The sequence below is a fragment of the Pipra filicauda genome, unplaced genomic scaffold (assembly GCF_003945595.2).
Source record: "Pipra filicauda isolate LSUMZ 115617 unplaced genomic scaffold, ASM394559v2 scaffold226_size1812527_pilon, whole genome shotgun sequence".
NCBI lineage: Eukaryota > Metazoa > Chordata > Aves > Passeriformes > Pipridae > Pipra > Pipra filicauda.
Window position 1 is genome coordinate 1,603,724 of NW_024104339.1, and position 25,602 is coordinate 1,629,325.

Here is a 25,602-nt window from a genome sequence, read left to right on the forward strand (position 1 = left end):
TTTTCTTACACTGCCTGTGTAAGAGCAGCGGGAGCAAGGAAAGGAGCTTCCCCTGTGCAGCAGAACCTCCGTGCCATCAGGAATGCTGCCATCAGGAATGCTGCGGGAGCGATGCTGATTAGTTCAATAACAATTAGTTAATTGTGCTTCAAAGCCAGCTACTGCGAAGCTGCTTTCCGCTGTGACAAAGCAGCACAAGCTATATTTAGAATGTAAAACATGTTTCCCACTAATTTCTGGCTGTTTTAAGCCAGGCTACATCTTGTGATGGAAGTCTGCGCTTTTTCCAAGGACTGTGCTTTCTGTGGTTACTCAGATGTATTTCAGAGGTTCTGAGAGAGGCAGAGCCATACACAAAGCATGTGGGTCCTAACCCCTCCAACACATTCCATTTGATAACACTGGACCTGAGTGCTTCCACCCTCTTACTCAGGAATGGCAATTTGGCACCAAAACCCAGTGCTCTGCCAGTCATTAAGTCGTCAGGCTTGTGTCACCCTGTGACACGAAATGAGTCTCAGCAAAGGAGCATCTGGTCTCCCCATCTTTAAGAAGTACAGGCTGTTCACTTAAGAGCTGGACTTGATGATCCTTGTGGGTCCCTTCCAACTAGGAATATCTCGTGACTCTCTGAGAAGCCCAACCTGCTACTGGGTGGGGGAGGAGGTTAAAGCAGCTGGAAAACCAGGTTTTAGTTGGAAATAGCCCTTTTCAAGGGATATTGATGTATGTTACGATTGTGTTGATTTACACAGTTGCATAGATTGGTGTAAGAGAAACTGAAACATTTCTTAACATACCAATGTAAGTCAACACAAGAAGAATAACGCCTCTTTCACCTTCTTGAATGCTGATGAAGAGAGAGCACAATCTAATCAATGCAAAAATAAAAAGACAAACCTCTTTTAGTGGAAAAGAAGGGGTGGAGAGGAGAAAGAGAACAGCTGTCAGGATGGGGACTTTGGGAGTCTCGCACACCCACAGTTGCTTTGCTCCATATTATCCGTGTAGGCAAACACTTGGCTCTCTCTCCGTGCATACCACGCTCAGTACAGTAGGTGTGTTTTGCCACATCAAATTTTTAAGGGTAATTAAGTCATGAAAAAGCATAAATTAAAGCAGCTGCAAATGATACCCAAATGTAACATCCCCAGCTTCTTTGCTTAGCGCTGGGAAGCTTCCCAACATTGGCTAGGCAGGTCTTCAGCACCTGCAGAGATACGAGAGGGAAATGGGGGTGGAGAGAGGAAAGAAGGAGAGATATGTTCCTGCATATACTGGGGAAAGTGAAATGAAGCAAGGACTATAAATGGAGTATCCTTTCCATAGACACAGACCTAGGAGGTTACCTGCCAGTGCCTTTTTTTGAACAGAGGAGGCATTCTCATCCTGTTCCTCACCATGTCTTCCAGTGGTGGTGAAAATACCGTTCCTGTGATCGCAAATCTTTTAAAGAGGGGTTTGGATTTCCCAACGAGCCATGTGCAATCTGGGATTTTCATGGGAGAGGCATGATCTGATTGGTACAGAAGAAATTACCATGACTGCAACCACGGTGAACCTCAGGGAACAGTGCTGTGAAAGAGTTAGAGCTCGCAAACAAAAACTACACACTCTCCTTTTGCTGAAGCCCACAGTTCTACTCAGCTAACACAACCCTAAAATAGGCTATCACATTGCATACTGAGATTATCCATCAAGGAGTGAGAGTGCCTGGCCCAAAAGTAAAGCCTTTACAGAACTGTCAGACTGCCTCTGGGAAGGGCATACAGGTGGTTAAATCAAGAAGGGGGGGGAGGAATAATAAAATGAGCTTTTTCCTCTATTTCTTTCATGTCAACAAGGATATGATCCCATGCAGGCAGGCAGCCCATCAGTCAGCAGAGACGGGCCACGAGCAGGAACAGCAAGAGTCTGACAGCATTAGGTATGCACAAACAAACACACAGGCAGGAACCTACAGCTAAACCCCCCCTCTCACTTACATCCATGCAAATTAGGGTTAGCTCCTAAAATCCCCTCTCACTCGCATTCAAATAAGGGTTTGCTCTGCTATAACTCTGAGAGCAAACCCAGCATGATCACTGTGTATTGTAGAGCAGTGTCAGCTCTGATGAGCCAGGATTTGCCCCCCAGGAGGTACTGAAGGTTGTTCAAGGGGTGCTGAAGAGCTCCTGAGTGTTTGGTACTCTGACCTGATCGTCTCTGGTATGCACTGGGAGGAGTGGGAGCAGTTCTGGAGGGAAAGTACTGCTCTCCACTCTCTTAAAAAACTCTGCCCATTAGAGAGGCAAAAATTACCCATTTCAGGCTATTTCCCCAGGCTCTCCAGTTCCCAAGATTCCTCCTCCTCCATTTATACTCATGTTCCACTTACTATAATTTGTTAATCCCACATTTGAATATCATAAAACCACAAGTTCGTGGCAGCTGACAAAAGCACCCACTTCATGGCCACTAAGAGCCATGGCAGCACCTACTGAAGTCTAGTCAGGACCAACAACTCCTTATGCTCCACTGAAGCCGAGAGCCTATCAAATAATCAGGGCGAATCTCCACTGGGTTTGCCATATACCAAATGTCAAAAGCCAATCAGAAAAAAGTCAGAGGGCACAGGTGAGATCTGCCCCTGCAATAACCTTTTGCTGTGGCTTTTTGCTGTGAATTTGGGTAGCTGACCCCCCACGAGGGATTAAGTTAGGCTTTACAGATTGCAATGGTCAGAGAACACCAGGGAGCCCACAGAGGACTGTGTTCTTGTGCTCCTGGGGAGAGAGAGATTAAATTTAAATTTTCTTGACTCTCACTTAGAGTTTTCTCTTTGTTTATTTTTCATCCTTGAGAGCTGCAGCTCAGAACTGCAGTCCTACACCCCCATGTCATCTCAGTGTCTGGACTGCTGTGACCAAAATATTTTAGACTATTGCTAATTCATACTTTCATAACAAAAAATGGCATTTTTTTTGTTTGTTTTCTGTCTACAACAGACAACCTGAAAAGCCTCCAGTTCTGTGATTGACGACGGATATAGCAAACAGATGTCAGAAAAGAAAACCAACTGTGTTTCTCCACAGCTGGCTTCACAGCAAAGCTGTACAGAGGAGGCAAAGCCACGGGAGTTGAGACCCATATGAAAATACTTACAACATTTTGCTCACATATCCCAGGATGACTGCAAACAAGCAGAGCAGGACTGCACAATTAGAGGAAATAGAAATTTGGCTGCAAATACAACCCTTTAGTTGAAAGCACTTGAACTCCAGCCTGTGTCTGCTGGAATAGGGGTTATCAGCCAGGGCCTTCCCTACTTCTTACCAGAGCAATTTATGGTTCGTTTGACTTTACTACTGATTGCTTCTGTTTCTGAAAGGAAGGTTAATTCCTTTGCTTTTAATGGAGTAGCTCTGCTGTTGTTCAGTAAAGCTTTGCATACGCGATCAGGCTTCTCCTCCCTCCGCCCTCTGTGCACTGTGCAGGGATGTCCCTGCTCTCAGCTCTTCACAGGCCATATAACACTGCAGCAGAACAGCTAATTTGTCCTTCCCCTCCCACTGCTGCTCCCACCAACTGCAGCACTAAGCCAGGAGCCCTCGTGATGGATTTGGGTAGGGACAGTCTGTCTGTCTTGGGCTACGGTCAGCAATGAGAACCCACATCAAACTGTTGGGGTTGTGAGATGAAAGTTCATCATCTGAGCAAAACACCGCATGGCAACCGCAGCCCAGCACCTCCCACCCCAGCGACTGTCGTGGCAGGGAGAAGCGAGTGCAGTTGATCAAAAACTGGTGATGTTTTTGTTTGGACAGAAACATCTTTCCTACACTGAGACGTGATAAAAAGAGGCAATTAGACCCGAGCTAAGCAGGAGCTGCCGCACTGCATAAAGCATTGTGCTGTACCAAAGGCTGCTTATGACCAATATTAACAACTTAATGAGCTGTTAATGAGGCGCGCATTCAGCTTTTACTTGCAGCATGAAAACATTGCAAATCATTTTAGGGAGCTTCTGGATTGTCAATGGAGAATTAAAGATGTCAAATAAGCCCATCAAATCTACGTCTCAATCTGGACACTGCTTTCCAGTGCATTCGCTTAAAATTCCTTCTCCTATATGGTAGAATAACTTGCTTTGACAGCAGTACGACGCTCAGACTTTGCTTCCTTCTGCCTTGACATTAGATTTCAGTCTCCAGAGAGCTGCAGGGATGTCTTTTTGACATGTTGACATTAAGGACACTTCTTCCACAGACTCACACTGGCATGGGTTTACTTTCTGTCTTGCCATTGTAAGAGCAGCGACTGAGCTAAGCTACCAAATCTGGAAGTCTAATTAGGAAACCTTTGCAATCATCAGTAAACAGATTAAGAATGTAAAATTACCATTAAATAAAATAGCCAGTTTGAGTAGGAAAGGGAGCCAAGGTTTATAGAGAAAATTCATTTCCATAACTCCCCAGCATTGCAGCAATACCAGTAACACACTAGCAATGCTCTAATGTGGGCACACTTTAGTTTGTTAATTTTTACTGTCCTGTCACAGCCCTGTAGGATTAAATCCTGCAGCCAAGTGCCATCTACAATGCTGTTGCCTCCAGTGGAGCTGCATTGATGGGAACAACAAATCCAAGTTGGACTTGTTGCAGATAAGCCCCAAGTGGAACCTGGAGAAGTTTAAAATCCACCAAGAAATACTGATGTGATGTATCCTGCTCTCAGAAATGGAATGCTGTTGGGATACAGGCATATGGGTTCCCAAGAGAAACTGCAAAGAGGTTACTTTTCCAATCCAAAAAGGAAATGTCTCACCACTTTTTTTTTCATGTCCATCTTCCTACAGTTTCCCTTTCTTGCTCTGCTCTGACTTTACTCTCTCTTTTAGCCCACTGTTGGAGAACACAGCTTGGATCTTTAACTCCGAGCTCAGAAACGACCTTCTCCTTCCTTAGGGAGAAAGTGGGGACAGGATGACAACCCAGTGTTGCTCCTGGAGCAGGGCATCCCCAGGACGACTTGGGTAAAGCTCATTCGGAACTGAGAATGACATTGGAACAGCTCTGTAGGTTCTTTAGGTTTAAAGGGGAGGTGAAAAGGACAATTAGTTTCAAACACTCAGCCATCCTCCAAAAGTAGCCTTTTGCTCATGTCCAGAGGTGTCAGCAATTAAAAGGCAAATTCTGTAACATTTCAAAGGCTTAGTGCTTTTAAAGGGCCAAGGAAGTTCAATCCCTTTGTTTAAAGTTTGAGCAAGTGAAACCAGTAATTTATTTACTATGCTACTTCCCAATAGCTTCCCTCCATCCCCTTTTGTTTATCAAGGGAAGGTCCTGTCCCTGGGCTGACAGGTTTTAGACTGCTGCAATGTGAAATGGCCACGATAATCCTTCCCTTCCCTCCTCCAGTGGCATCTGGGATGGAACTGCCCACCCAGCTCTTGCAGCTGTGCCAGCAGCAACGTGCTCCATATCTGCATAGGCACAGTCAGCCCACGTGTCCCACACAGATAGGAGAAAACAGCCACGGGGCCACGGCAGCTGATTGAAGCTGCCAGCTCTAATGCGCTGAAATGCTGTCATTCCTCTCCCAGGCTGTTAACAAGGAGGCACAGGGGACTGCTCTGCACAGCATCTCCTCTGCTGTGTTTGGGGCAGGGAAGGAGATAAAGCTGCTGTGCTGTAAGAGAAAGGGCTGCCCAAGGTAGTGCTGGGGGACCCCCTTCTGCAGAAAGCGACCTCCGATGGGGAGGTGGCACCACGTGGGGTGTTTTGAGTGAACACATCAAAGAGTGAGGCCAGCAGAGATGGAAACACCCAAGGACAAGGCAGCCTTGTTCTGCCAACCTTCTCTGCCATTACCAAAGAGACAGAGGGACATAGCCCCAGCACAGATAACCAGGTAAGGAGGAACAAGAGCTCTGTGCTAGAAGCAGTTTATGAAGGGGAACCAAGTACCTGGAGTCAAGTCTTTGCTTCCTTACAAGCGTTCTTTGTTTTTATCATGGCTTCCTCCCTCAATTTAGCCTTCTCTTTCCCAAACCTAATTCACTATTTTTAGTCTTGGAGCTTTCCAGATGGTCTCTGTTTCTTGACTGCAAAATGCTGGAGATAGTCAGGCAGCGCCAAGTGCTTCCCCTGACATTACTGGCAGAGCAGATCTTCCCTCCCTGTGTCAGCTACGGGTGAACAAAATGGAATTTTGTGAAGTTCATGAACACCTGTGGAGCTGCAGACAGGAGGGCAGATGAAAATAATTGCAGATAACAGGAAGAAATTTGCTTTGGTGTCTGCTAGCTTTGCACCAAGAGGTAGGTTCAGCTTTTCAAGACACAGGTAAGAAGCAGTCATCCCTTTCTCCCATTCCTGTTCCTTTCCAAGCTACAGTTTCACTTGGAATAAAGTGAGAAGGCCAGGAGACTTTCTCTGAAAGATGATGGTACAACAAAGGCGACATTTCAATGGGGGACGTGTAAAGAAAGGGATCTGTCTCCCAGCTCCTTTTACTCCTTGCCTTTTCCATCATAGAACCAACTCTCAGGGATCATCATTAAAAAGAACAACAATAACAACCCAGCCCCATCAGTTCTTGTGAGTTCTGAAGGTCACCAATGTCACCATCAGTTATAATGACACACATCACTCCCCTCTTCACACAAATGGGTTTACAACCTGTTTAAAGGCTAGTGCCTCTTGGAGCACTTCACCCCTTCTGCCACCTCCTCTCTCCACACAGATATTCTACTCCAGCAGCAGCTGCTGGAAGAAATGATGAGTTCCATTATTTCTCGTCCAAAACATCTTTGCAGTATATGGGAGAAGCACCGAAGGCTGCAGGCTCGTTAGCACAGGATTTGTATTGCCACCTTTTATTTCATTCACCTTCCCAAATTAGGTGAAGCACGGCTGCCCCAAACCTGTGATTTCTGTTTAATTAAAATGCAGGTAGTGGAGTCTCCAGAACTCCAGAGCCCACCACACAATCAGGTAGTGACAGCAACCTGGTAGAATAATGCTCTTGATATAGTGGCTGCTCTAACAGAGTCTTAATTTCAGTCGGGCAGAACAGCACCTCTGGTAGCAGCTGCGTTTCGGGCTGGGATGAATATCAGTACCCAGCCTCTCGCTGAACACTCACTGCCTTCCCAATCAAAGCCAGCATCCCTGACAGCTGAACTGTTAAATGAATTAACAAGGCAAAAAGGGGGCTTGCCAGCGGGGCTGCGACTCCCCTCCTAATTTCTGCAAGTGGTGGCTTTCAATTTTTCTGTCATTTGTCAGGAGATGCACATGGTTCCCTAATGAGCAGGGCAGAGCTGCAGCCAGCTCGAAAAAGGCAGCGTTAGAGGATCTGGTCCATGGAGGAGAGGGAGCCAGATGCTCGAGGCAGGTGGGGGAAGGACATGGGCTCTGTTCAGACTGAACAGGCAGCGCGTCCTTCCAGCTGCACTGAGCTCAAGGACTCACAGCCTGCTCTCCCAACACGGGGAAGAACTGCTCTCCACACCACACTGCTCTCCACACTCCACACTGGTGAGCTTTGCCAACATCCAGGCAGAACTCAAAATGGAGCCTTTGGTGGGGCTTTGATCTTGTGGGCTGCTATAAAAAGGTTTTGCCCCACCTGTAGAATAAAAAAAACCAAAAACATCGCCAAAAAAACCCCCAAAATATCCACACCACTTGCATTCAGCTTCCCTATTCCCCAGGCAAGTCAGGATATGGAGTTCTGTTACTCACACCTGGCCCATTGCCTGCCAGCAGGTTGTTCTCTCCCAAAACTTCCACCTGCCCATCAGTCAGAGGCAAGGAAGAACAGAGCACTCAGGCTGCCCAAAGAGGATGTTCTTTTGGCTGGGGTACAGCTCAACAGCACTTAAAGGCTGGAGAGAAACTCCCCATTTGGGTATTTTTTGCTCATCTAATTGAAAAAATTTGCAGAAAGTTGGTTTTCATGGCTGTTTCTTCTCCAAGTTTTTCAGGTAGATCTATTGCCTGCTGGAATTTTTATTACAAAAATCCAGATACAATGATAAGAAAATCTTCAAATCTAACAGGGGAAAGCACCAGAAGGATGGAAGGAATCACAGATACTTCTCCTTCTACATCACTCATCTGGCTGCACCAGACATAGAAGCTGAACAGCACATCAACCACTAGCAACATCAATACCCAAAGGAAATGGGTATTTTGACTGAGCTGGCCTAAGCCCAGCACATTTCCCCAAAGGCATGTGCTGTATATTCCTTTTTACGACCAAGAGAGGAATGTTCTTGCACCTCCCAGAATTACTGCAACACCTGTGGCAGAATGAAGCACCATTTAACAGCACTGGGACATCAGTTATCTGGGACCTTCAGACCAGGGACTGGTCACTTTCCGTCACTTTGTGCCCAGTGCTATGCCTGTGTCAGCACCTGTTGTTTACTGGGAAGCTTTTCTCTGTTTTTAACCTGGATGCCCCATTGCTGGAGCTGAGCAGGCCCATTTTTTCCCCAGCTAGCTGCTTAACTGCCTTTACCATGGGTAAGAACATTGAGCAAACAATAACAACAAAAACTTGTATTTCCACAGCACACTTTGACTCAAAGGTGTCACAAATCAATTCAAAACTTAAATTGCAGTACCAGCTCCAATCACTTTACTCACAGTATAAATCACAGCCAGTTCTGGAGGTGGAAGAGGCAGTTATATAACAAAACGTAATAACTTCACACAACAGGAGTGAAAATCGGCAGGAAGATCCTACATTCATCATTTCTACCACATGAACCTGGACTGTCCCTTACCAGAAGTAAATCCAGCAACTGTAAAAAACCATCCAACTCATGCTACAACTTCAGATACACCAGTCCTGCCTGTGAAAGGAGTCCTCCCGGATATCATGGAATGGTTTGGGTTGGAAAGGACCTTAAAGCCCATCTAGTTCCAAATCCCTGCCATGGGCAGGGGCACCTTCCACTGGACACTTGGGAGTTATGTAAATATCTCAGTTTCTTCTCAAGTTTATCTCCCCCCATTGCCCTGTTCCCTGAGTTATGATAAGGAAGACCCAGACAGTGGGATTAAAAGACACGACATAACAGCATTTCCTTCTTTTCCCCAGCTGATTTTCCGTGCTGTGTACATGTGTTTAAGTGCAGGCACTGGCTCCATTTGCAGCAGTGAGATATTTAGCTCTGAAACAAAAATGTATTTTGAAGCCAGATACAGTTGGCTCCACTTGGGACTTTCTTTGCTGCAGTTGCAGAAGTAAGTTGGAGCAGCAGCAAACTAGAAAAAAATGTAAATATTGCCAGCTGTCTCTCCAGAACCAGGCTGCTCTGATTAATTTATGATGTTTTCAAAGAAAGATGGTGAATGTTACACCATATTTGAAATGAAAAGGTTAAGTAGAGTTTAAAAAAAAATGCAGTGGAGTTTAAAAAAAATATGCTTTTACTTACTTTTGAGCAATAGAATATTTAATGGCTAATAATGAAATGAATTAGTGCTGGGTTTGATAGCTTCTACCTCCCACAGCCCTGAGACAGAGGAACAAAAGCGTAACCAGACCCGTTCTCGGCAGCAGGCTGAACAACAGGAGGGTGTGTGCTGCCTCTTCTTGTTCTGAGCTTCAAAAGATGCTGCTGCAGAAGCTGATACCATAACTAACAACTATTTCGGTGCCAGCCTCTCTCCAGCTGGGGTCACCATAAATACGGCCCTGCCGCCGGGGCTGTGAGGAAGACATCAGCTACTGCAGTCCTGCCCTTCCCAGCTGGAGTTACTGAGAGAACAGACTCAGCTGTGGGTTATCTGGGCTCTGCAAAACCACCCAGAGAAACGTCTACTTAACTGTTTCGTCCTGATTTCCACCTCCAGCCTTCCACTGGAGGGATTTTAAAATGATCAAGTTACGATTCATAATGGACTCGTGCACTAAATCCACATGAACAGACCATGACCAGTGACCATCAGCCACTGACCCCTCAGGTTCTGAAGGGGCTGGATGGTACAACAGAATCTGCATGTTTCAGAGAGAGACCTTTATCTGTGCCTCCAAAGCCAGCATTAAACTGGACACGGTGTCTTCTTGCTTCAAGAGCATAAAAATACAGCCAGGTGTGGTGCAAGGCAATGTCTCTACACGGCGAGTTATAAAATAAAAGAACCAGCTTTCCAAGTCTCCCTTGTTTTGTAGTTTTGTTTCTTTTCCCTTGTGGCTTTCCTGTGCTCCACTTTTCACTTCTTCAACTTGAGTCAATTTTTCCCTCAAGCTAATTTGGTATGAACAGCCATCCTCCTGCAACTCCAAAAATATTTCCTTTTCTTTCTTTCAGATGCCCTTTCTCCCCTTGCTCGTGCAGACCAACTGGCTTTCCAATGGCAAGAAGCTGTCAGTGCCAACCTATTCCAGGAGGCTACAAAAACTGTTTGTGTTTTCAAATCATCCCCTTCATGAGCAAATATTAAATATTATCTGGAGAATATTAAAACATGCTGGTACTTTAAAAAAAAAATAAAATCAACCAATTTTCCTTTTACTTACCTGCTTCACCCACAAACACTTCCACTGGTGTGCTGGTAGGGCTCTCACCAATGATATTGTATGCTGTCATTAGTACTTCATATCTCTTGTATTTTTTCAACTCTGAAAAAGTAAAATATTATATATTAATATTCTATCTTATCATTTATACTATATTACAGATATTTTTAAGACTCCAAGACCTCTTCATCACCATACTTCTCTCTTGGGACACACAGCAATAGAACAGTACAACAGTGCAATGTACTCCATCCTTCCTTAATTCATAGCAGGATTTGAATAATTATGAAAGGTATTTGTGTTGAAAAGGTAGGATTTACCAGTGCTTCCTCACAGTGTTGCTCCAATAAGAGGAATAAGGATTCCTCCTGGAATATACCCATTCCTGATGAATATTTAGCTAGAGGAACATCTCTAGGTCATTCTTAAGGACAGAAAATGGCTTTGCATGTCAACATATGGGCTCCTTTCCATCTCTACTGGTAGGAAAGAGCTGCAAGCCTTTGCCTAATCCCAGGGATGTTCATCTAGGGAGGCATTTGGCAACTGTGCTGCTCAAAAATGCCTCAGGTGAAGCAGGGTGCAGAGGAAAAACTGCAGTGGGGCATCTGGAGTCCCATTCCAAGTACTCCATGGGGATCTTTCTCCTTCAGCGTGACCACAGCCTGACCATCAACCACAAAGAGAAAGAAGAATTTGAAGGCTGGACTCCGTTTGGCCGCCAGGCACCAAATTCCTTTGCTGACACAGAGAAACTACTCTGCCAGATGAGGCAGGAGAGTGAGAGAAGCGTGAAAAAATCTAGAAAACCCAGCTGTATGCGGGTAATTAACTGATGCAAACGAGGGTGGAGTAGAATCACGTCAACGTCATTAGGGGAGGCAGCGCCTGAGCAGTTTCAGATTTTGCATTTTCAGGATGAAAGAATCAATCCTAACAGATATATTTATCATCTACAATATTTAACAGGGAGATTAGAGTAAGAGGGCAATCAATAATATAAATTGCCCTATTTAAATGAGGTTTGAATTAAGACACGCATGGCCAGGGGTCCAAATTTCTCCCTTTGCCAATAATTTTCCCTGCTATCTATGAATCAGAGAGTCCCCTTAACTCGGTGGCTGACAGTATGCCATTGGTTTGGTAAGGTTCAGTGAGCCTAATTATATAAGTTTGTCTAATTTCAGTTTCATAGAAGTGTTTACAAGAGTTGTGCTCCCATATCCGACTCTGAGTCCAGCATCATTCCCCAGTCTCGGGCATACTGAAAATGATATTTGATACATCCCTAATTTTTTGATGCAATACCACTAAACTCAGATGGACTGCAAAACATGTAGCAAGGAAATCAGCAGTAATGGAGCTAAGTTCATAAACAAACAAAAAATAGTAGGATATATAGGATATAGTCGTGGGCAGCTTGTACAGTGGAACTTTATTTTCTGCCATGAAAAGCCACAAGGGAGATTTTAGTGTTAACTGGATGTGGAAGAAAATGGAACACATGAGAGTTCATGCATGCAACTTTCAGTGGGGATAGGGCTTCATGTTTTTGTTTTTTTTTTTAGCCCATCACAATCTGTGACTCAAAAGCCTTGGGCAAAACCTATCTAGTGAACCATCATCACCACAAAGCAACTTGCCTTTTAACTCTGTCGAATGTTATTTTATTCATTTCCAATTGAAAACACCTCTGGAGATGCACATAAATTCATTGGGCCCTCTCTAAACTGGCCTCGTACTCCATGGAATGCCTGAGCATCGCAGTGCTTGAATCATAGAACTAATGATGTGATACAGCTAAGCTCACATGGACTGCAAAATATGTAGCAAGCAAATCAAAATTCATTTAGCATCAGCAATACTGGGTTGTTACAGTCAATAATGTTTTACCTTCCCAGCAGCCACGTTTTTACAACAGCTACCTACTTGCATCATCGATGTCTCTTGGCGTAGGGAAAGCAAAGGCTTAAAGAAAAAGAAACTGGAGAAAGCAGAATCATTAATCTGTGTTGATTTCTGCTGGATCCACTGAGGAGAGCCATAGGAGTTTGCCTACAGTGTATTTTGAACCATTACAAAGAGTCTCATCTAAAGGCAATGTGCACTTACGTGTTAATTCATACGTCGTTAATGCAGAGCTGCTGTTCACTGTCTTGAAGCTGCTTTGGGCTATTCAGGGTAAGCAAAGCAGAAAGCTTGTTACAGTGCAAGGAAATAGTTATTGCAAATGATGTACAGCAGAGACAGAGGCAAATGAGGCAGCACACCCATACACAGTTTAAGCTGCAGGACTATACCTTGAAGGGCAATAAAATCACATCACTCTCTCGTAACACATCAAAAGCGCCTCGCTCACACGGGGCTGTTTCATTTCCTCCTCAAACAGAGGAACTCGCAAATACACAACACAAAAATGTTCTGACTTTTAGATTAAACAGAACAAATGAGGAAAAAACGAAACGATTTCTAAGGGGGAAAACTCTCAATGGTGCATTACATCCTGATTTCTCAAGATGCAAAATTCAAAATCTGAAGAGCTGCAGAGGAAAGACCTGGAACGTGGGCCAGAGAGTGAACACTTACATTAGGACAGGACCTGTTTCTTTAAGTGTGAGTTAGATTTCCCACAGTTTCACTTAAAGAATTCAATATTCCTGCTGTGAGTGAATTGTAATAAGATGCTAAGCTGTGCAAAACTGCGGGTCAGTGAGGAACAGAGGTGTTCTAAGGTGAGAATTATGAGGAGAAAGAGGGAAATTTATCTGAAAATACACTTGTCTCCACCCCTTTCTCTCTCTCTCTCTTGACTCCCTGGAGAGGTACAGCTTGTTTTTTCAACTCTACAGCTATTAGGAACATTGCTGCAGGGCCAGGAGAGAAGAGGGAAAAGAGGAAACCGGCTGGTTTCACAGGCTCCCTGGCTTGTGAGAGCATCCAAAATCATTACTTCATGATAATGTATACAGTCATTCAGCTTTTGTCTGGGAAAATCCCTTATGCACCTATAAGAGCTTTACATCTCTACTCTGTCCCGGTTAAAACTGCACAGCCTGAGAAATCTCATTAGCACTGACCATGTAAGTGAGGTCACAGGTAGGTGCTTACGTTATATTTAAAGCATCCACTTCTCCCAGACCCTCACAAAAATTCACTCTTGCTTTTGTAGAAATCACTTTTATGGGTTCAGGGTTCATGGAAGATGATGTAAGATATTAAAACAGTCTCACTCAGCCCTATTCTGCTGCTCTTGGAGTATTATCTTATTGTGAATATTCCACTGCCATCAAACATGACAAAAGCTGGTCCCTCCGTGAGCACATCTCATTGCTGGACCATATCTTTCAGGTTCCTGAGTGATCACATCTCTGCCTTCCATCACCTTATTCTGCCTATTCTTCCCTCTGATTTCCTTTTTAGTCTTTGTCTAAAAAGCCTTTTCATTTTTCTATTATTCCTCTCCCTCTCCACCTTCTTTCCATGTGAATCATAAATCCTAGTGACTAACATGGAAAGCATGCACCTAAAAATTCTTGCTCATCCTTACTGTTTTCTTCTAAAATATGGACAAGAGCTTTGAAATCGTAAAAATTCTATTTAAAAATTCTCCTCAGCTGTTTTCTAACACAGTAAAAAGAAAAACAAAATGCCAATTATAAAAACTGTCGAAAAAATAGCAAGAAAGAAAAAAGTTGCCAGCTGAGGAAAATGAAGCGTCTTTCTTTTGTCTAATGGTAGAACAAAGTATACCAGAGTAATCATGAACTGGAAGTAGTGAAAAGCAGGAAATCAGAGGATACCTGGGGGACAGACCATCAATTCCAGCATGCTGGCAGAGATTAGCATGGACCATGACAGTGCTGATCACACAGGATTTACTTGCATTTTTCAGCATCTTCACCCTGATTGTGTAAAACCTGAATTATCCCCAGCGCTCTTAGACTTATGTGTTACTTCCATGGGGCAAGAGGGCTTATAGTGTCTGGTGTAATGACAGGTTACCATTCTGGGATATTTTAGGGTCCAAACTACAGTAGGCTTACGTGTGAGCTCTGCTCGTAAAGCTGAAGGGTTCTGGATGTTTTTGGATTCTCTTCCAGGTCCAGTGTCATAATCCAGCTCCCGATAGTAGATCCGGTATCCCAACAGCAAACCATTCAGACTCTCCACTTTGGGTGGCTGAAAAACATTCATGTTCAGAACGGGCTTGTTAAGATGTGCATTGCAACAAACATCCATCACCACGGGCAGCAGCTGACACAGGCCCTGTGTGAAGGGGGACAGTGCTCTGGTGAAAACAGACATTAATAATGTGCAGGGTGGAAGGCTGTGTAATTTGAAAAACACAAGTTAAAGGCAACTGTGATGACTTCCCTCAGCTGTGGCCATTACAAAATCCACACCCGATGTACTCCACTAAGAGCCAAGCTCCTTTCCTTCTTGCTCCACTGAAACTTGTGGAAACTTGTGGGTGATAAAGAGTGTAAATAAGCACGTTCCTGGAAATGCAGGTTGTCAGCCACCAACAGTGGAACAGCCAAACAGTATTTCACTTCTCCTAAGATGAAAAGAAGCAGATTGTTTTGTTAAAGACAGAATTCCTTTAGTGGGTATTTCCCTTGGGGACTGATCACAGGGCATTCTTCATTTGGCATTATTTTACTGAAAGACTGATGAGAAAATAAAAAGGAATTGGTTTGTTCTGGCTTTAATTAGGAAGATGAAACTAGGTCTAATAATGACCTCGTAAAGGCATTTAGAGAGCAGTCACAGTGTGATGGGCTCTGGTGTGTTCCACACATCCACTCCCACAGAAAAACCCAGGTCTCCTCCATAACAGCTCTGAGCAATTTGGCCACGGGCTGGCTCAGACATGAGATTTTTTTCTTCAGCAACATGCTGGGAGATGCTCAAAGACATAATACCTCAGCAAGGCTTCTTCAGCAGCCCCTCACATCCTCCTTCAGATACAGATACACAGCCAGTACACTGAAAAGGAGATTTTTGTCTGAGTGGCTTGCTTAAATAGAGACAAGCAAAGGGATTCTTCATGTTTGGGAAAAAAATTACTTTCATGAGCCTAATACAGGCTAAGAACTGCAGAGAAGAAAAGATGCCCTGAGCCATTTATCTTCTAAAGATTCTTGTACTGAAATTTAAGGGGCTGAAACTATAAATGAAAAGGATTTTAATGATGATCTCGCCTCTAATCCAGAAAGATCCCTGCCAGCCTTGAGAACTTTACTAAGGAAAAGCCTTCTGTCCATTGTGTAAAAATTAACCGCTGGTATGAAATGCTGTGACAATAGAAGGCAATACCACATGTAATTTTAATGAAGAAAGTAAGGACATTTTTACAGGAAAGGAGGAAGATCCTTGGTAATAACTTGGCTTTCTGCCTCCAGAGATGACAAGAATTTTCCATTACTCCATTACAATGGCAAGAGGGGAGAGACAACTGTCCTGTCTCGGAGCAAAGGACTTTGCTTTGGGTGAGGGCTGAAGGACTTAAGTACAGAGACTGCAGTTCATGGAAATGAAAAAAGAAAATTATGTGAATCAGAGTATAAGGAACATACACAGCCACCAGGAAAAGGAGAGAAGCTGCGCCTGCAAGAAGCCACCTTCTTTTGCAGTTGTCCTGCACAGAGCCTGCTGAAAGCAACCCAAACCATCCCAAGACTTCATTGTTCTTCCTCTGCATGGTTGGAGATCTTTTATTCATCATTGTTTCATGCTTGTTATTGTTCTCCAGTCTTTGGAGAAGCTCTGACCACCTTTCACTACTATTTAGCATCTGCATTACAGGATGATTCTGTGAACGCAGGATTGCGAGGGAACTCAGGAATCATCAGGACTGGGACCTCACCACTGCAGAGACCCACCTGCCTAAGTCCCTTTCACCAAGAGAACAACCTCCACCTGAAAACAAGCTGATTTTTCTGCTTTCCAGTATTCCTGTTGGAAAGCTGTTTCAAGCCTCACTACTTGGGTGGTTAGAAACCCTCATTTAATTTCTAATCTAAATAATTCATAGCCAGTTTCTAACCATTTGTTCCTGTGCTAACATTGCCTTTTGGGTTAAATTGTTCTTCTCCCTGTGGGGTGTTTACTCCTGTGATGTATTTTAGAAAGGGCAATCATATTCCCTCTACGACTACATTTTACAAGGCAAATAAATCAAGCTCTTGTAACAACAGCCTTTCCCAGTCTCAGACTGAGCCCCTTGTCCAAGGGACTAAGCAAATAGACCAAAGTGCCTTCTCCAGAGCTGCCCAGTGATGTTATGGCTCACAGACCAGCTGAAACGCTCTCCTGTGCAAGGAGATGAGATGTGGTTTAATGGAAATTACTAGTATCTCTCTCCTGATCTTTTCTCTTTTCCAATCTTTTGACTCCTCTCTTTTGTTTTCTATATTATACTGAAGTTGCTTTAGCCCTGATGGTGCCCTTACAGAGAAGGGCTCCACAGCACAGCAGTGGCCTTGCCCCACTCTGACTTCTCCCATTTTAACTACTAATAATCTTTTTTAAATTAAAGAAAAAAAGTTGAGATGGAATATCCTACAGAACCTCAGAAGGAAAACCTTGCTGAAGCTGAGAAAGAGACTGCTATTGCCTGCCCTGCCATGTAACTGCTTAACAGGTAAAGTTTAAATTCTCATTACAGTCTGACACTGATTTGTTCATAGCAAACAATGCTTTTCTATGCTATCATGTGATTCTCCATTTTTTCCTTCCTTGAAATTTGAGACAGGAAAGCTCAGAAAATAAATGGTTTGCAAACTGTCTTTCTCCTTGCATGGAAATGAAGATTCTGAAAAGGGTACTCTGATAAAAGGTCAGGTCTTCCCCTTCCTATCTGTCTTCCATGGACAAAACTCTGCTTTTGATGTAGGATGGATTATTTAGGATTTTGTAGGGATCTGCTGAAATAGGTAAAATGATTATGAGTGGCAGCCCATAATGTTGCACAGAAGTAAGAGAAACATTTTTGTGCTGTTTAAAAATAAATAAAAAAAAAAAAGACCAAAATGTAAGTTTGAATAATTGTTCTCTCTAAGGTAGAAGCAGAACAGTACATGATCCTGATGTTAAGTGTAACATCCTCCAGAACATTTGAATTAACCTTGCATTATTGATACAACAGACCTCCATGGAAATTACTTATTTTTTTCCTCCTTTAAATTTAAAAATAATGGACTGATTGGACCAAGCAGCTGAAAGCCCAGATAGTGCATCTAGAGTTTGTTTTGTGAATTATTAACAGAGCTCAAAGTTAAAAATTTAGCTTTGCTTAGAAACCCACTCTCCCATTAAGCTTGACTGCTGTTTGCAGTTTACATTATTTCCTTGACACTGCTGTGAAACTTCCTCTTAATTGGTGGCTATTGTGGGACTTGAAGACTTTTGTTTATTTGAAAAATATAGTATGGTTGAATTACCAGGACCTATTAATACACATGTAGTAATGACATGTAATCGCCCACAACTTCCTTGAGATGGCTCTGGCACAACAACCCCATTTCATTTTCATGAAATAAAAAGCATCCAATTACCTAAACAACCACCTATTTCACATTAACCACACACCAATAATCAGTCAATTGGGGGAATGTTTATTTCCCTGGCCCATCCTGCCTCACATCCTCTTTGTCCTCTCTTTCTATACCTTTCTTTCCTTCGCTGTGGGCTGTAGTTGTAGGTGGGGAGGCAGATTCACATCCCTCCATAATTCCTTTGGTAAAACTGCTCAACATGTCTCCTATTTGCTCAACATGCTGTAAGCAATGTTGTTGCTCAGGATTATGCTGGTGAATTCAGGCCAGTCACCCAGGAGCACAGCCAGGCATATTTTTAAAGTGCTGCTGCACAGCAATAAACAGACCCTCGTACACATATTTTTCTTCCAAAAATGAAAGGAGTCCCATCTGTACTGTAAACGCATATGTACATTTTTCACTATAATGCAATCTGTCCAAAGTTATCCTTATTATGTGTGGGGGACACTGTCTTGGGAGCAGGGTGGGCAGAGGCTTTCCAGGATAGGTTATGGATAACGTGCAGTACCCAATGGGTTCCCTCTATTAATGCCCACTCTGCAAAAAGAAGCCTCAGGCACTGGGTCACAAAATGTTCCTGCATCGCCCAGGAGGCCAGGATTGAGAGATAAAGGGAGGCAGAGGAAATGCCAATATAAAATGCAGACTTGGCATGAATAGTTCCCCGTCCAGCTCAGAGGGATCATGGAGAGCTCAAACTTTCTTTCTTTCTGTTCTCTGAAGAAGTCTCGATTTTTCTCTCTCAAAGAGCCAAAAGGGCACCTGGAGTTCCTCAGAGGTATGAATGGGATCTCAGGCACTGATCTCAGGCTTCTGATCATTTCAGCAGCAGGAGGAGGCCAGACATGATGTGAACCAAAAGGAGCCTTTTGATTACCTGATTTTACCACCGCTGCACTCCATGGAATGTTTTCCATGTAAAGATGCACATCTATCAATATCAACAAAAGGACAGGAGAATCTGACAAGTAATGACCTTGGACATGGCTACAGAAACTCCTTTACCTCCCAAACTTCTCATGGGGCAAAAAGTAAAAGCAACTGCCAGAAATTTCCGTCCATCACTAAAATCTATGCTAGGTCAGGAAAATAAGGAAGTAGCTGAAGTCCTTAAACTTTACTACAATAGTTCCAGCTCAGGAAAATGTCCCTGGCAATGTACCATTAAGGTCAACAAGTTAAAGCAACCAAAAATCTGTTCCAGAAATATCATATTTTTTCATTTTACCTACCTGCCACTGCACAAGGACAGAGGAAGTCGTGTGGGGAGTCACTAACACAGAACTGGGTGGTTCATCTGGAACTAAACGAGGGAAAAAGGAAACAAAAACAGTTACGTCAAGAGGGTGGAAAAGAGGCAGCTTTTATTTCTCAGATTCTCCTTCTTCACTGCTGAAGAAAATCTTCCATCCCAACTGCTACATGGTGGGTCTCAAAAGCAGTGTGGTGGATATGGATATTGGAACCTGGGCAGAAGCCAGGCACTTCTCCTACATCCCTTGCTCTACCTGTGGCCTTGGCAGCTTGAGCAGGAACAAGAAAAGCTGAGGGCATAAACCTGAAGGAAACTGCAGCAGCCAGTGCTCACAAACCACTGGGTGCTCATTTGAAAGGAAGTTAAACCAGCTGTGTGAGGGCTCCAAAGTGTGAGCAAACTGCTCCCAGATTCTTCATGAGATTTATGCCACAGATGGGCAAGCCCATCTCCTATTTAGGAGTCTGTGTCAAATAGTCACATACTATTCTAGTTAGGGCAGCTTGATTTAACCCCTTGGTTAACCCCTTCCTGTGCCCATGGCCTGTAGCTCATACAGGCACCACAGCAGCTCAAACACAGGAGGCAAAGGCTTATCAGGAGCTGACAGCCCTCCACAGCACAATGCTCTGGTGGCAGCACCGGGTCTGCTCAGCAGAATAAATGTTGAGTTTGTTGAGGAGGTGAGAAGCTTTCACAGCGTTTCCCCGTTGCATTGTGAGGAGGCCAAGCACAACTCTGGATTCACTGTAGCTAAATTCAAAGAGAATTTAAAATAAAACTTTAAATTCTGAAACAGTGAGTCAGTGCTGCCTCATTAGCGCAGTCACAGCCCACACCGGTCCCGCAGCGGCTGCGCAGGAAGGTGGAGAGTCAGGATGTCATTAAAGGGCTGCTTGGCACATTGCTCAGGTGTTACATGGGTTCTTGTTTAGCTTCGGATACTCCTGAGCAGTGTCCTCTCTTTTTCTGATTTCAAGATCACAGCCTTTAAACGCTCCTTTGCAAAATGGTTTCCTGCTTTTATATCTCGGTGTCCTCATTCCTTGCTCTGTAAGAAATCCTGAAGAATTTCTAGCACCATGTATATAGAACCATAAAATCGTTCAGGTTGGAAAAGACCTCTAAGATCATTTAGTCCAACCATTAAGTCAGCACTTCCAAGTTCACCACTGAACCACGTCCCCAGGTGCCACATCTACACGTCTTTTAAATCCTTCCAGGGATGGTGACTCCACCACTGCCCTGGGCAGCCAATTCCAGTGCTTGACAACCCCTTCAGTGAAAACTTTTCCCTAATATCCAATCTAAGCCTCCCCTGGTGCAACCTGAGGCCATTTCCTCATGTCCTGTCACTTGTTACTTGGGAGAAGAGATCGACCCCCACCTCACAACACCCATATATATATCTATATATGTATGTATCCCAGTATTACTCAATTTTCCAGGGTAACAGTACATACTGATGCTTTTTCATACTTTGCAGAGTTCCTTTCTCCATTTAAGACATCAGAGCTACTTCTGCATTCAGGCATCGACTTTATACAATCAAGGAATTAGAAGCTGATCTCTAAGGCTAAAAATAAAAGCCTTGTCAATGTCATTCACAGTTTATTAGTCCTGATCTGCAGGATTAAATGCTCATGTTTCCAGGAGCTTCATACTCTTTCTTACTTATACCTCAGCAATTTTGCCATATTGCAGACTGATGTGGATTGTGAGGGAAAACAACTGAAGAAACTTCTTCAAATGTATGCAAGGTTCTACATTTATTTTTAATGATCTCTTGTAAATTATTCAATTTCTGCAAAGATAATGGTTAGTGCAGAGTTTGGAAGCCAATCAAACGAAGTTTAATTCCATTTTGAGACTCCTGAAAGTATGATTCATTGTCAGAGGGCACAGCAGGACACTTGAGGCTGCCTGTTAATTCAGCCATATCTCATGCTACCTGTATCAACTTCCTATGAACAAACCTGCATCGGCTGTTGATTTTCACTGCACAGTCCCAGTGGAAATCACATTGCAGTGGGTCCAGCAGACCCAGGAGCCCTGGGAAGTGCCCACCCCGTGGAGCTCCTCCTGCCTTACCATCCTGCAGCGTCGTGACCGCCTCTGTCTCCGCGCTGAAGTCGCTGTCCCCGATGTCGTTGGTTGCCTTCACTCGCAGCTTGTAAGAGGTGAACGGGTTCAAGCTGTGGAACGTAAAAAATAAGGCTGAGGGATGAAACCTCCCCACATCACCACAACTTCCCTCTACAGAGAACCTGCTCATTGCCAACCAAAGTCATTCAGCAGTTCGTCTCTTCTCCCCATCGCCTTTTCTCTGCGGCCTCCCCCAGCTTCCTCGTGACGTGGGGGTGTTTGCACCCCTGCTGCCATCAGCATCTTCTCAGATGTCCACTGGCCTCAGTTCCCAAAAACACTCCTGGATTCACCACAGAACTGGGCGCCAGAAAACAGATGTGAAGCTGCAACTCATGGAACAGCCGATGGATGGGGCTTGTTGGGAAGGACAAGCTGTGCTGTTATTCAAGTTCTGCATGGCTGTGCAAAACCTGGCTTTCAAGGTGCTTTGCTGAGATATCCTCAAAACTGATCCTCAGAGCATGGAGGGGGATTACAGGTGGAGGCAGGTAACATGCCCAGGGTTGGCCAGTGCACAGCAGGCACTGGAATTCAGAGCATCAGCCTCCTGACTAATCCCTTACACCACACCACTTGATCAGTGCATTTTGTTCCTACTGAATTTCAAATTAATGCTATTACCTGGATTATTTAATAAAGACAGCAACAACAGGTTCCCTGCAGCTCTTTTATCTGTGTGGGGCTTTAAGATATGCAAAGAGTGATTTCCAGCTGACACAACCTTCACAGAGATGCTTCTGTCTTGGCTTGGCAGGGGAAGGTGAGGGGGAGGCTGCCTTTGGAGTCACAGGCAGAGGCTTGAAATGCAGAGCTGTAACTTACAGGGGATTTAGCTAATTAATTGGTAGTGTCTAGCCATCCGCTGGCAGATGTAACACTGACTGCAAACCCAAGTAAAGTTACTTGTAAGGAATGATTAAACATCAAGGATAATGCATCCTGATGGGCAGCACTCTCACATCTACGACTCTTCCGGACTTCCACAGGAAAATGCTTTTAGCAAGGAGCAGAAGAAATCTCTTTAAGCAGTGCCACCCTATTAGGACACCATTACTTACCTATAGCAACTTGAATAACGTGAATCATTGTTTCCAATCTTTTGTTTTCAGTCACCTCAATGCCAAATCTAAATGACATAGATGGCTGCCTTGTTTTTACAGGTTTTGACTGGAAATGTGCTGGCACGGGACCAGTGAGCTGTCATATACCATAGCCACTGCTGCTTTTATAACTGGCCTGAAAAATCTGTATCTGAATGATTTGAATACTTGATTCTCCTAAAGCTCACGGCTTTTTAGAAATAATCAGATTTGTACCAGCTCGTCAACAGAGGAAATGGACAGCAAAACAAGTACCTGCTCATAGACATTCAATTACTTTTGCCAATGTTACAAGGACTTTAATTACACTAGCATTGCTGAAGATATAATGAAGCCTGAATAACAAAGTTTAAACATTCCGATGCTATCTATAAACTTCAGTATGGAAAATACAGATAAAAATGGCTCTCATTTCATCTGGAAAAGCTTATATAGAGATAATTGCAATGCAGCATTCAGAGTGGATTTTAACATCAGTCAGTACTGAAAGGATTTTTAACTAGTTGTATTTTACAGAGCACTGTGTAGCTACATATGATTTAGCCTGAGTGGTGTTATCTGCGGTGCTGAGCTTCCAGGAAGGGCTTCAAAAAGATGCACTGCAGTCCAACTTTAATTAGATTTATTGCGTGACCTTCAGCAAATCTCTCAACTGCTGTTCATAACACCACCTCTAAAATGGGAGCAGTGACCTCACTTAACCTCTCTCCCTCCCAAGAAGACTGTGAAGCTGAGCGATGCTTGTTTTGGTTTCCCAGCTCTTGGGAAAGTGTGGGAATTTCTATGGTAGCCTGGGATCATATGGTACCTTTCGATAATGCAGGACGTCGCCTCGTGGCTGATGGAAGAGGAGTAGGTTTGCCAGTCTCCACTGGGCAGTTCTCGCACTTGGACTGTAAAATATCGGATCGGTGAAGATCCATCACTTCCAGGGACCCACTTCAGCAGCAGACTCCGTGAGGACACGTCGCTCTGGGGGGTCATCACCTGCCTGGGAGGTGCTGGTCGTTCTGCAATTAAACCATAATTCGGTGCTGCTTTGAGAGGAAATTCCAGACAATATAAATGTGACAGCCTGATCAGATTTTCATAGTGGTAATGCCACAGGAGATTGAACTTTTGGATTTGCCCCATGAAGTATACAACCATCCCATTCCTTAACCTTCTCCTGCAAAGAGGAGCACTAAAACTGACTCTTATCTCCCTGCATCAAAGGTCAGCATTGAATATACACCTTCCTAGCAGTGAACCTCAAACTTGAGGGGGGTCTTGGCCTGGAAGGTTAAGGAAGAATCACTAGGACTGGCAGTCAAGCAAAGCAAGGCAATCTTTACTGAAACTCAGCTGTGCTTCTGTCTGCAGTTGCTCTTTTGAAAGAATTTGCCTATAAATTAGCTCACTTTTTAACCTGTTCTTACTCCTTGGTACCAGGGACTTTGTTCTCTCTGTGCTATGCAGCATCCTTTTCCCCCAGCTGCTGCCCAGTCGAGGCACAAAGGAGAGAAAGGGATGAGCTGGAACAGGCTGTTGTGTTGCAGAGTCCAAGCACACACAGCTGATACTGAATTCCTGCACCAGCCCTCTCTGGCAAGGATCTAGGAACCATCAGCAGCTCCTGGTGCTGCTGCTTCCAAACCCCAGCCTGGAGCTAGTGGGGAGCTGGGGCTGGAGCACCTGCTGCAGGTCACTTCCAGAGCTTCCCAGCTCTTCCCTTTGTACCCACTAACCTTGAACCTGCAAAGTCAAATCAGCCTGTGCTGAGGGAGATCCCTCCAGAGTAATTACCAGCACACCTCTGAGATGAGCAGGGAATGGTAATGCAGGTGTAAGCATGCCAGTCCCCAACTGTTTCATTACAGATCTCCTTTCCCGTCACCGCATCTCAGCACTCCATCGATTTCAATAGAGAAACTCTATAGAGTGAGGAATAATTGTTTAATTGTTTATCATGAAGATTATTGATTCTGATTAAAATGTGTGGCATGTAATAAAGCAAAAATTGATTGGAGACACCGCAGTGACTTGCTTTTGAGAAGCAATTCAATTCAACTTCATCAGCACTTGTTTCCATAAACACACCTCTGCCTGCCTGGTTCCTCACAGCTCCATATGGCAAGCACTTCATTTCCCTGCCACCGCCTAAAACCATTTCCTGTGTGTTCTGGCATTTCTCTGCAGCCTGCTCTTGCTGACATCAGTGCCCAAAGACTTGTAAGCTATTAGCTGGAGGAAGCCCTGGGTGCCAGCAGCCTGCGAGCCGCAGTACAACGCAAAAGGTCAGTGCCTTACACTGACAGGCTGAGACAGGTATGCAGGTTATTCCATCCAAGGAAGTGAGTGTCATGCAGGGATTTTATAAACTCTGCTGATATGCTTTGTTGTTGTGGGCAGGTCAGATCTTGCAGTCAGTCTCCCACGGCTCGGTTTCCTTCCGCTGCTAATGGGAGATCTTAAAATCTTCTGTGTTGCAAGATATATTCCCTGACTGTTTGTACAAAACCATTAGTATAAAGAGTTTATTTATGGGAGTTTAGCCACAAGCAAATGCTAAGGTGAGCTGTTTGTGCAGGAATGTAAGGCTTGACTGTACCAGTCCACATGACTCTATGGACTACTTTTAATTTCTTGCTACATTTACATCTTCTGACTCAGTTCTGCCCTGAACACTGGTGTTGATTATTCTGAAGTATCACTATGTAGATCCAAAGCACTGCAGCAGAACCTCTGGAGAACACAGCCACAATATAATTTGGGATCTATAAATTTCAGGTATCATTGTAAAATGTAAAAAATTGTATTTTCCTTATCCAAGGAATTTACAAGGACACGAGTGACCAATTTTGCTAATTTGCAAGGAAATTTTTGTGTCTGTCTACCTCAGTATCGAGGACTACAAGGATATCAAATGCATTGTTATTAATGGAAATAAAATATCTTTTTACTCTAGGATATTTACTGTCATATATACAAGTTTTGGGTTAATTTCTTGTTAGCAGAATAGCTGCACTGGATAAAT

At 43.9% G+C, this 25,602-nt stretch overlaps 1 protein-coding gene across 1 annotated transcript in view; it reads right to left on the bottom strand.

Moving 5' to 3' along the window:
• The window catches only part of SDK1 (sidekick cell adhesion molecule 1), a gene marked incomplete at its 5' end in the record, with an annotated part of 210,307 nt that overhangs the window by 38,553 nt on the left and 146,152 nt on the right, over positions 1-25,602 (bottom strand). The window contains 6 exons of the mRNA XM_039381463.1: positions 10,522-10,623; positions 12,634-12,693; positions 14,565-14,700; positions 19,316-19,386; positions 21,430-21,533; positions 23,395-23,596. Of these exons, the coding sequence (XP_039237397.1) occupies positions 10,522-10,623; positions 12,634-12,693; positions 14,565-14,700; positions 19,316-19,386; positions 21,430-21,533; positions 23,395-23,596 (675 nt within the window). The remainder of the gene's footprint in view (positions 1-10,521; positions 10,624-12,633; positions 12,694-14,564; positions 14,701-19,315; positions 19,387-21,429; positions 21,534-23,394; positions 23,597-25,602) is intronic.